The sequence below is a fragment of the Pygoscelis adeliae genome, unplaced genomic scaffold (assembly GCF_000699105.1).
Source record: "Pygoscelis adeliae isolate BGI_AS28 unplaced genomic scaffold, ASM69910v1 Scaffold4, whole genome shotgun sequence".
Taxonomy (NCBI): domain Eukaryota; kingdom Metazoa; phylum Chordata; class Aves; order Sphenisciformes; family Spheniscidae; genus Pygoscelis; species Pygoscelis adeliae.
In genome coordinates, this window is record NW_008824986.1 from 11,764,163 (window position 1) to 11,775,893 (window position 11,731).

The 11,731-nt window shown below is 40.7% G+C and overlaps 1 protein-coding gene across 1 annotated transcript in view; it reads left to right on the plus strand.

The window, feature by feature from the left end:
* The first annotated feature begins 895 nt into the window (after positions 1-895).
* FGFR2 (fibroblast growth factor receptor 2) overlaps positions 896-11,731 on the plus strand; it is an 81,664-nt gene continuing 70,828 nt past the window's right edge. Inside the window, exon 1 of the mRNA XM_009325895.1 lies at positions 896-1,013. Within this exon, the coding sequence (XP_009324170.1) occupies positions 896-1,013 (118 nt within the window). The remainder of the gene's footprint in view (positions 1,014-11,731) is intronic.

Genomic DNA, 11,731 nt, shown 5'->3' on the forward strand with positions numbered 1-11,731 from the left:
GTGCACGAAGTTTAGCGTATGTGAATGGAAAACGATGCTGGGGAGGTCTCCTGAGAAACTGCAATCTGTACCACACTTTATACAGATTTTAATTGCCTGTGATGCAATGTAGCTAACCAGTATCCCTGCAAAGACTGGAGCCTTTCATCTGTACAGGACTCTCAGGCTTTAAAAGGACACTGAACTGAGTCAGAAGGTACATCCATAGGGGAGCTGGAAGTCCTGAGGTGAAATAAAGTTTTACAGATTATCCAAGTCTAAAGAGTATTTTTCAACTGTTTTTCTCGTGGAAAATTACTGAATTGTTGCGAATAGAGCTGGCTGCAAAACCGCCTAAGCAAAGGAATGAAAAACAAGGCAAACTTACATAAACCTTCAAACAATAACAAGAATATAATTTGTATAATTGTGGTAATTTTGCAGCATTACAGGTTATGTGCCTGCACATGTGTGTCCCTCTCACTTTTGAAAAACTGTATATTTTTCTGTCAGTAAAATAGCTCTCTAAATATGTGCTGAGAAGTGATTTTGTGAAAACAAGGAGGACTTGGTTACGCCTCAGGTGATGATGGAAACTGCTAACAGAAAATGAAAAGTCACTCACTTTTCACGTATTTTTGAAGCTGGAAAACTATTTTCCCCATCCTCCTCCTCCCCTCCCTCTCACCTCAGCTCTGTTTGGGGCTTTCTGAAGTCTTTTGGTTTGTGTTTTAAGATGTTTTCGCTGACAGTGTTAAACCTCTCTCCTTCCCACAGCAGCCGCTGTCGTTCCAAGGGAGGAGGTATTACCCTGGCCGAAGGCACTGCTTTCTCTCCATGCTTCTCTAGAGGTGTTCAGATGGGATTAAAGTCCACATGGAGATATGGAAATGGACCAGGAATTTACTCTAAAAAGATGGTCAGCTGGGATTTGGGTTGCCTTATCTGCCTGGTGGTGGTCACCATGGCTGGACTTTCCCTGGCTCGACCTTCGTTTAATTTAGTTGTTGAAGACACCACGCTGGAACCTGAAGGTAAATCACTCTAGAATCCTTAATTCCGCAAAATAAGTTAATTTTAAATGCCTGAACGTCTGAAATAGAAGTCAACATCTTTATGTGCTTTGGTAAGTCTAAGGCAAGTAACAGATTAGCCCTCAAGAGTTATGTTTTTTCACTTTTCCTGCTCACACATGGGCTGTGTTCGTGCAAGCATGCCTTTATTTAATCTTACGCAAGCAAGCGGTGTCAGTGATTTCACTTGTATCGTGTTGTATAATCGAGTGTACGGCTGAAAGTTTTCAGGAATGGGTCTTTAAGGAAACCAGTCTGTTGCACTTACATACGTGTTACATGTTGCTATCTCAAGGAACGGAATGGCTGTATAGCTGCATGTCTTTGTGATTGTCTTAACCTGAGAAGTTCAGAGAAAAATAAATCCCAATAGTTTTCAATCATGTGGCCTGAATGTTTAATTTTGCCAGGCACTCTGCAAAAATGGTGTTGCGGCTTTATTGGTGTTTGTACTTAGAATAGATTTCCCTATCGCTGTTAATATCCAAGAACAATCGGTACAGTGTCTGGATTGCAAGTTCTAGAAGTGTAAATGTAGAGATCCGAATAGCAAGGACTGCAGTTTATTGCTGTGAAAGTAAAGGCTAATTGAGACCTTTACATTGGAAGAGGTATTTTGATAAAATCTGCTTTTTTGAGCCTGCACCTGTTGGTATGTTCTTCTAGGCATATCCATTCCTCAAGCTTTGCAAAGTGGTTTTCTTCTCTAAAAGAGCTAAGGAGAGGCTGCTTTTTTATTGTCGTGAGCTGATTGTATTTAAGAATGATTTTACTGTATTGCATAGGATCTTTCCTGCTCTCTGAGCACCTTGGGGGAAAGCGAGGCTTCCTTCATAAGGTTTTATCTGTCCTTTGGAGGAGTGATTACATTTCTAACTCAACTGTCAAACCAATATAATAGTCCATAGAACATTTCTGATCCGGCAAGCTTGCTGGAGAGAATTTCGCCTTTACACATTCTACTACTCAAGTCCACAGATACAGCTTTGTTTTTATTTAATATATTTTCATGCAAAACTTATTTGTTTCTATCCACTGCCTCTAAAAATAGATGTCACCAGCTAACACAGTTTTAGAATCCGTTCCAAGTACATTTTTATTGATGGCAGGGGACGAACTATTTAGAGACGATGAGCCCTCCTCCCTAGCAAGCATTCCTGAAAAAAATTAACAAAGTATAGCAATATTGTCATCTGTCAGCCATAGAGATTGTTGATAGCAAAGATTTTTGGTTTGTTTTTTTTCCCTTTTGAAGGTAACTCAAGAAATTGAAAAAAAAAAAAAAGGCCCAACTCTTGTCACCACTTACTGTATGATTTGTTAATTGCAGATCTGGTGCCTTTTTGGCTCTTCAGAGGAATGACAAAATCATGAATAACTCTGATTTCAGATTAGCTGTTTGTAGTGAGGTCCCCTAGTTGTAGGGTTAAATCAGGAAGAATGTGATTGCATGGTTGGTGGAGTATTTTACAGGGAGAACAGTAATATTTTTTTGAATGATGCCTGATAATTTTTCAGCTTTTCAGGGAAAGAATAGCTTTTATTATTTTAAAAAGCGCAGTTTAAAGATATTTCTTCCACAGTGAATATCCAGGGGGTAGAATCTGGGTTTTATCAAAGAGTAAATTATTAAAAAGGATTTAAAACTTCTTCCCTGGGCAGGAATGTTACTGACATGAAACAATTTTAGACGTGAGAACCCGAATCTACCAGAAATGAGGGGGGGGAAAAAAAAACCAACCCCACTTCTAAGTTAATGTTATAATAAGAGCTTTTATGCTGCAGAATACAGGGAATTGTGTGGGATTTATATCTGAGATTTGGGAAATAAAACCTCCTTTATGTACTTTGTTAAACCCCTTTAAAAAAAAAAAACAAGTTTTTACACAGTCGCCTTCTCTGGGTTCCATCACTGCCACCCACAAGCTCTCCAAGCTGAAAACAAAACAAAAAACCCTTCAAAAAATCTCTTCAAAGACAAAGCAGACTTCTTTTTTAATTTACTAAATGCCAAACATTTTGGCCACAGTTAATTTAGGGGGTCAGGTGCTCTAATAATGTAAATTTTCGGTAGGGCTGCTGACTGTGCAGTCATTAGAGCTATGACATTTCATACCAGCTGAAAAGGTCGACAGGGCCATGACCTTTGGTGACATGTGTTGATCTGTTCCTTAGTCTTTCTTCATGGACGTGCCCTAAATTTTGTCTTTGTTAGGTGCTTTTATTGTTATTATTTATTGTCTTAGTGACTCAGAATATTCAAAAAGCTGTATGCAACGTTAACAGGAATTGAGATTGTGGCTTTTCGTTCCTTTGATTGTAAAATGAATATACTCTTGTCTCTTAGCTAAACATAACTTTAGGGACATTTGCAACTGTTTTCTTCAGAGTATCTGGTTAAGTATATACTTTAGTACAAGCAGTATTTATCTAATAGGATATTAGATATCCTATCTAATATATCACAATGATATATTAGATAGGATATACTAGATAGGATATATCCTATCTAGATACGATATCCTGCACAATGGATATGTGCAGGATAGGTGCAAGACGCTGTCGTGTATCAGGGTATTTTTGGTCATCCGCAGTCAGTCTGATCTCTTTGGTAGCACGCTTCTCTCAGGTGCTTTTATAAAACTCTGGACTCGTTGAGCTCTGAATCTCATCTGTGACCATTAGATATTACTCTGGTACATATGAAAGTATTTACACTGAAGATGATATCTTGAGCCATTGTAAATTATAATGTCAATATTGATATCATGGGTGCTCACTAAGGGCTGGATCCCGAGTATGGCTGTTAATGGTTGTGGTGCTTTCTTCCTTAAGCAGTGATGGTAAAATCTGAGGCTGTTAAGCAGTGTGAGCAGAAACAGGACCTGTAGGAGTTAGTTTGGGGACTGTCAACTATCAGATTATGTCTTGCATCAAGTGTTTACATATATGTTTTTTATCCTAGGGAGTATAAAGTCTTTCTGCTTTTAAATATTTAGAAATAAGTCTACTTAAGTGTGTACAAAGGAGCCATTCTCTTTCTGTGTACCCAGGCTATGAAGGCCTTTGATGATAGCCAACATTTCAAAAGGGCTCTGACCGCACACATAGGTTGAAGGGTTACTTTGTGAACTGAATAATTAGTTTAGACATATATTTGATAAATAGCAAGCTCTCCCTTGACCTTCCCTTGCCCAAGCTGTGTGTTATCGTTCTGCTGGGTAGCTAATTTAGTCTCTTCCCCACATGCAGTGCCTTGACACTGTCCTTGGAGCACCCACTCAGAGCCCTTGCCTGGTGTAGTAACAGTGTGTTTCAGTTCTTTTAATTTAGGTCAAATTTCAAAGGACTAATTTAAGCTTTCCGCAAGGGACAGACTAATTCTGTGTCCTTTGAAAAACACAGTAGTTCAAAATGGCCTTAAATGTGCGTTTGGGAGGTTCCTAGGAGCAGCGGTGAAGGAGAGAGACCTTTGTCAAGGATATGTGCATATGGTGGGCTCTGAAGTGAGTAACGAGTTGTCTTTTGGGTTTTAACTCAGTCACAGCTATTTGCTGGCACTAAACAACATACAAATATAAACACATCCAGTGCAGTACCCAGAGCAATACCCTCCTTTCTGTAAAAATGTTGCATAATATGAGCAACATACCTTCATTTTTGTAAAAATGTTGGCAGTGCTTAAAGGTTAACGTCACCTGTGGTCACAGGGTTAACGTCACCTGTGGTCACAGTGGTTAGCACAGTCCACTTGGAGATCCTTTGTTAGCTGCTGTGACCTGCCTGGATCAGGATGTAGGGTCTTGTGAGGTGCTTCTCAGGCTCCCAGGGAGCGGGCAGGGCTGCAGCATGTGGAGGAGGGATGCTGCGGTGGTGGGATGCCCCCTGTCCCACAGGGAGCAGCGTGCTCCCCATCCTGGGGTGCCCCCATGGGTCCTCTCCATGCCAGTGCCACCCTGCTGCGAGGTTGCAGGGCTGGTGGGACCCTGCACAGTGGTCATCATCCCGGGGCAGAGGCGATGGAGAAGTACCAGCATACTGCTTCCAATTTGGTAGGAAAAATAAAGCAAAAAGTTCACCCAGGGTTCCCTTGTTACCTTTTTTTTTTTAATAAGAGCAGTGGCTTTGATACTGCAAGTTATGATTAACAATTCAAACCGATTAGTTAAATCGGAGGGTTGTGTGTGGGTTTTTTTTTTTATGGAAGGGCAATTATCACAGCCCATTATGGAGGAATGTGACATCCCCACAGCTTCGGGTGAGGGCTGGATGCCCTTTCAGAGATCTGGTTCAGTAAGTTATTTGGCCCTGTACAGGAATTGCTAGCTGAGATTCGGGAGAATTGTACAAGCAGCCAGATTAAATCAGTCTTAATGTGTCCATTCTGCATTTACAATCCGCAGTCCTTTAGCAGAGGCATGGTCTTGAGCTGCAGACTAATTGGGCATGGGTAGGGTTGTTATTTACAGTCAGTGTTGATGAGACACTGGGAGTTGGTAGTGTGTCAGTGTGGCAACTATTTTGCAAAGTAGCACAAATAAGTGCACATTTCAGGCTTATCTGCCTGAATATCAGCCATATTTTACAACTGCAGCTTTTTGGAAAAAAAAAAAAATTTAACTTTAGGAATTTGATTCCTTTAATGATTTTTTTGGAGCCAGAAGATTTTCAAAGATGCCGAGTTGTGTGGTTTTGTTTTTTGTTTTTTTTTTTTTTTTTTTTAAAAACACTTAAATAGATAAAACCCCAAACCAGCTACCAACTCCAATGGATGCACAGTTTTCTAATCTTAAATAGTCCTTCCTTGGCAGAGAACTTGCAACAAATTTCAGGCTATAGTAACTTTTTTTACAGGCAAGTTACAAACCTTTGAAAGCAGAATTTACAATGAAAATGCTGATAACTCCAGTTAGGCAAGCTTGTGTACTCATGAGATGATGGACTATTGTGGTGTTTTAATAATAACCATAGCATACTTCTTAATGAGCATATTTCTATATCTAGCTTCCCAGCTTCAGTAGAAATGATCACTTGCCTTTATTCAGATACATTCAAAGATTATTATTTTCTTAGAATTAATATTTAGTTTAGGAACAGATGGGAGTGCGAGAAAAATACTTAACTGTCCCTTTTTCTATCATTAATAGAGAAAAATTCCTTATTAGAAGGGTCAGATTTTTAAGTGTTAAACATTTGTGAGTCCTCAAGGTTGAAGCTTTAGAGTGAAAGCGGAGACCTTCTTTGAAGCAGCACTCCTTAGGAGTATAAATCCGTGTTTTTAAAAGAACCATCACCCACTTAGGCAAGTTATGTCTTGTCTATTTGTAATAGTGCACCTGGTGTGACTAGAAGAGAGAATTTACTTCTGTAGTTAAACAAGTGCAAAATTCATGCTAAAAAGACATCAGGAACCCAAAACATGTCTGAAATGAAGAAGGGTCTGGAGTTTTGCACCAATGTGACTGGGGTTTGGTTCCCTGGTCGCAGGCTGGACACACTGTACTCCTCCATCTCAGCTGGTCAGGTGGGAGCATCTTCTGCAGGGTCAGTCAGGATGCACCGATTTGTGTTTGTGGTGGCTGTGGGAAACTGGACAATACTTGATTTGGCATGGAGCCTGCCAGGGTAAAATTATCCTTATAGCAATTTGGGAACCGATTTGAAATTCAGACCTTTGCGCTGTGTGTCTGTAGCGTTTTCTTTGGGGGGATTTGGCACAGCGTGCCCTCAAAATCAGAGATGCCGTCTTGTAGTACTGGGGACTAAACTGGCTTTTAAACTGATTGAAAGAGAAGTTGGAGCAACTTTGAATACAGGCAAATCTTAAATAAAGACCAGATTTGCAAGAGTGCAGCAGCCAACAGCTCCTGTTGTAATTACGAAACGTGCGCTGGGAGCGCCGAGCTGTTCTGGAAGTTTGGCCCTTCGGGTTTCAATCAGTCGAGAGCGTCAGCGAAACTGCGTCGGCATTTACTGCTTGGGGACTGTGCCTCTCAACGAGGACGGTTGCAAAATGAGATATTCTGTAAGAGGGGTAAATATTTATGTGGATTTTTTTTTAAAACTTTTAAAACCAGCTTATAATTCATATACCAATTATGTACATCTCCAGGTTATCCTGTCCCATCTCTTAATTATCACTGCTGGGTGGGTGGTGGTTTTGTTTTTTTTGTTTTTGTTTTTTTTTTCTTTTTAAAAGACCCCTTTTTTAGGGGTTTGGTTTTTCTGAACCTACTTCTTAATATCAGAGTAGTAAGCACCTGGTATAGAGATGTCTCATGGGCTTCACTTTCTGCTGGTTCAGGTCCTTTTGCTGCTTGTCACCACACAAATGACATTATCCATGTCGAAGAGAGGGACAGAAAGGCAAACTAAGTGCTAGCTGAATTCTACAGTGCTGCTTCCTTCACTTGTCATGCTATTATTATTTTAATTGTATTTTTAAAATGACTGTAAGTGAAAGCATTTGGTGAACATCAGCGAAGCTGAAGAGTTGTCAGATCTGACCTACTTTCATTCCCCTCCTCACAGGCCATTGCAAGTTGTGTGTAATTATTGCTTTTCCTCCCCCGCAGAAGAACTGGCTCATCAGTTTGGGACATTAACCGATGTCTAGCAGTCTCGCAAAGCGCCTTACGGTAGCAAAGCCACAAGAACTGAGAGGAGGGGAAAACTCCTTTGTACCGAGGAAACGGCTTGCATTTGTGAGGGTTTACTGGGAAGGGCAATGTGCTGGGGGACTGGAGGGGGGAGGAAAAGGAGGATGAGAAGCTGGTTGGGGAGGAGAAAATCATATTTTGGCTGTATTTTTTTTTTTTTTTCCTCCTAGCTTTTCATGAGTTTCTACTTCGAAAGGAGTTTTGTGACATGGTAGTTATCACCTCAGGCTGTCTCCCAGGGGGCTTGTGGCTGTTTCTGAGTGGGGTTTGGAGTTGGATGCTGTGGCTGGGCATGCCTTAGCAGTCTGCGCTGACCAGGACAAGTCTGTAGGAGGTTAAATTGTGGTTGGATGGAACAGAACTTGATCAGAGCACCGTGCTGCGCCTTAGTTTTTAAATGTAATAAAAAGTTGTGGTGTAGAAAAACCTTGTAAGGTTCATGATACTCTTTCTTTAGGATGGCCTATATAGGTGTGCAGGGGTACAGGTGAGCTGCTGGCAGGACTGGCTGCTGGGCAGCAAGAGAGAGTATGCTTTTGTGAGACTTGCTTTGCAAGTTTGGAAAGTGCCCTGCTCAGTGTCTCTGTGTTGCAATGTTTAATTTATTTCAAAGAAAGCAATATGATTTATAATTCTGAATGCCACCCAACAGTTTTTAAAAATCATTAAAAAACCCCAGTTTAAATTTTGAGCAGTTCTTGAGCTTGGTTCTATTAAACATAGTTTAATAATGAAAAATAATCCTGTTTAGATATTACAGTGTTGAAGTACCCAGATTTATCTGATATTGTTTACTCACCAGGGCAGCACAGGTATTTTAGGCGCGCAGGATTAACATGGAGGCTCTGTAATAAATCTGCAGCACACCACTACTCAGTAATAGCCCTTCTCCTAACAATTCCGAAGCATTTGAACCATCTTCCATTAGGATGGCAAAGAGCCACTGCTACAGTAAGGAGTGACAGAGGTGTCTGCAAGTTAAAAATAACCCTTGTAATGTAAATGGTTGTGGGCCACCTGGAAGTGCAGATAGCCAGCCTAGCTTTTAACTTCAGGGCTTGTTCTGCTGCTCCTTCCTTGTCCCCAGGTACCACTGGTGACTGTTCTGTGTGGAGCTGGAATTAAATTAACTCTGATGTCTTCTGACTAAATGTTGCTCTTGGTTAAAAGGGAGCCTGGTATGCCTTGAAGCTTTGAACTATTTGGAGAATATCCTATGGTTTACGTGCGTTGTGGATAGGACTTTCAAAAGTGCTGAGGGGATGTTTTGGGGATATTGTTTCCAGTGACTTCTTTCAAATCCCACTTTAGGAAGTAGGGCAAGATGAATTTCAGGGGAACAGGCAAGATGAGACTTCCAGACGAGCTGCTAAACTTAAGAGGATTTGTATAGTCAAGTAAAAATGGGACCGTGTACAAAAGAAACAACTGCTGACTTGCTTATAGGGAATCTGAATAGATGTTCTCTGCATCCAGAACTAACACTCGAACATGAAATTGTGCAATTTTTAACCTCACAGTTGTAATTTATTTCTTTTGCATGTTGAATGGTAATAGTCCCGAGCATGGCCTTCGGCAAACCTGGAAGGAAAAGGTTGTGTCTTTATGTTTGGATTTATGCTATGTTCTGTTATGTTTTTATGTTGCTCTTGAAATGCAAATAACCTGAAAAAAGCTATAGATTGAAATAGATGCAAGAAAATATTAAAACCAAGAAAAACCCTTTGCAACTAAATATACGTGCTCATACCTTTTCCCAAGGCTCTGTATTTTATATGGAGTCTTTCCCAAGCAGACTTTAACACTAAGTTGGACAATGGGAGTTGGTTAAATTGCTCTGCCACTTGGCTATGTGCAGAATACAGTCAGGAAGATTCGATGTTCTGCTGTTGCTTAAAGTAGAAACAATGAGAAAATGATCCTAGTCTTGGATTCTGCTTTTTAGAGAGAGAAGGTTAATTTTTTTTCAGCTTTTCATTTGAGGTTCTGGCAAAAGGTGATACATTTCCCCTTTGTATTGTATAATAGATTACATGAGAAGACTCTTCTGTAATGAGTTTGAAGAGTAGTTAATTATTTTTGAGATTGCGTTACATGTGTGTTAGGTTTGTATTGTACTCCCCAGTACACTTAGCACAGAGACTATCACTCTATTACTTTAGGCAGCTGATGGAGCTTATGGCTTGAACAGAAATGGTCAAGGTTTGGTGCCTGGAGCCAAAAGTTCAAGCCCTGGAAATGGCCTGGGGTTTCTCATCATACTGGTGAAATTATAAAAGGCAGCACAATAATTTTAGGGGTTTTGGTATGGCTGCTCAAGGTTGGGTTTTTTCTCCCTCCCTGGTTACCAAGTCTTTGTGCAGAAGACATACTGATGCTTTGCTGTTTCTTGCTCTGTCCTGTATCTGGAGATAAATCCTGTGGTGACTGTTGTATAAAGAAGTCTTCATCCTGCAAGGAGTGGACTGTGAAGAATGGGGACAAACAGGAAGAAATTGCAGGGCAGTTCCCAGCAGCAGGAGGTGGCCTCGCTGGTCTCTCTGCTGTTTACTTTGAACTTGGCATGCTCTGAGTCTTCCCTGGCTTGACTTCCAAAAGCATAAAGCACACAGCCAAGCCCATGAGCATGTGATACTTGGCATTTTTGACGCATGTTGCGTGGTTGTGCAGCCATAACTCAACGATCACAACTATAAAGACAGGTAGGAGCAAGCAGGCTACAAGTTGTAGGAATTTTTAATCTCTTCATGAAGCCTAGACAAGTACAGTTTTTTTTCCTTTTGAGAAGGAGTCTTCTTCCTTTAACCACGGGGTGAGACACATCAACCCAACTGCTTTGCAGCCATCAAAACTGTGCTGAAATAGTTCATGCACCTCACCCCATGTCAGCCAACACACCAACATAGTAGGGGACCTCATGAGGTTTGCTCCCACTGCTCCGTTCTGCTGGGTGTGATGAGGCCCTTGTGTCTGTAGCCAGGGCTAAATGCTGCTTGGGGGTAGTTACCTCGAGGAGTTGCGGTTCCATGATTGCTCATCTGCCAAAGAGCATTACACAAGGCAGATAGATGGAATCATGTGGGTATAACTTTTAGGTGTATATGCAGAACTCTTCTTTTGGCCAGGGGGTCCTGCAAGTAGTGAAACTCTTTGCTGCTCACCAGAATTATTTATTTTTCTAAGTCTTCAAAGCTTAGGAAAACAAGTTAGTGCAGTGTAATATTTTCCCTTACCCATGGTGACATTGGCAAGTATTTCAACTGGAGATTTGCTTTTTTTTTTTAAATGATTTTAGTATATGTAACACTCAATAGGAGTTGACGTGATGCTGGAGGTCCACGCTTTAGCAGATCAGTGTGTCTGGAAGCTCTACACTTGCTAGAGTACCAGGCATGTATTATGTGGCAACGCTTACTTCGTTTTGCAAATGTTCTCTTCGAGGGCAAAAGGATTCTTCCTCAGATACTTTTTTTTGGTCTGGTTTCATCTCTTCCACCCATCAGATGACTAGATCCTTATAGAATAAGGATAATAGGGTTAAAGAAGATGCCAGGAAAAAATATCTCAATTTATTTTGGAGAGTCTGGCGCTTAACATTTCGTGGAAGTCACTGTGCTTTCAAGTAGAGCAGCCCAGGGCCTTGTTTTAAAGGAACAAGTGAAGACTTAGAATCTGCCACATTTTTTATGTTTATAACTATCACATATATCTCCTGCTCTTTGGTGCTGTTTGATGAAGTTTTTCTACAAGACCTAGATCTTTTTTGTCAGATTTGAAGAATTAATGTTTTTATACACTGGGGGGGTGGATGGGCAATGATTCCTGCTCTTCAGGGTATTGTTCACAGTGACAAAGGATTCTTTTTTTAATTTTTTTTGCGTGTGTTAAAATTATAGAAGGAACTTTAGTAACTTGGAAAGGAAAGTATTCTATCAGAACAGAGAGACTTCATGATTAAGCCTGGTGGAGGCAGAGCTGGGCATAGCTGGCAGCTAGCTGACGGAAACACAGTACAAATAA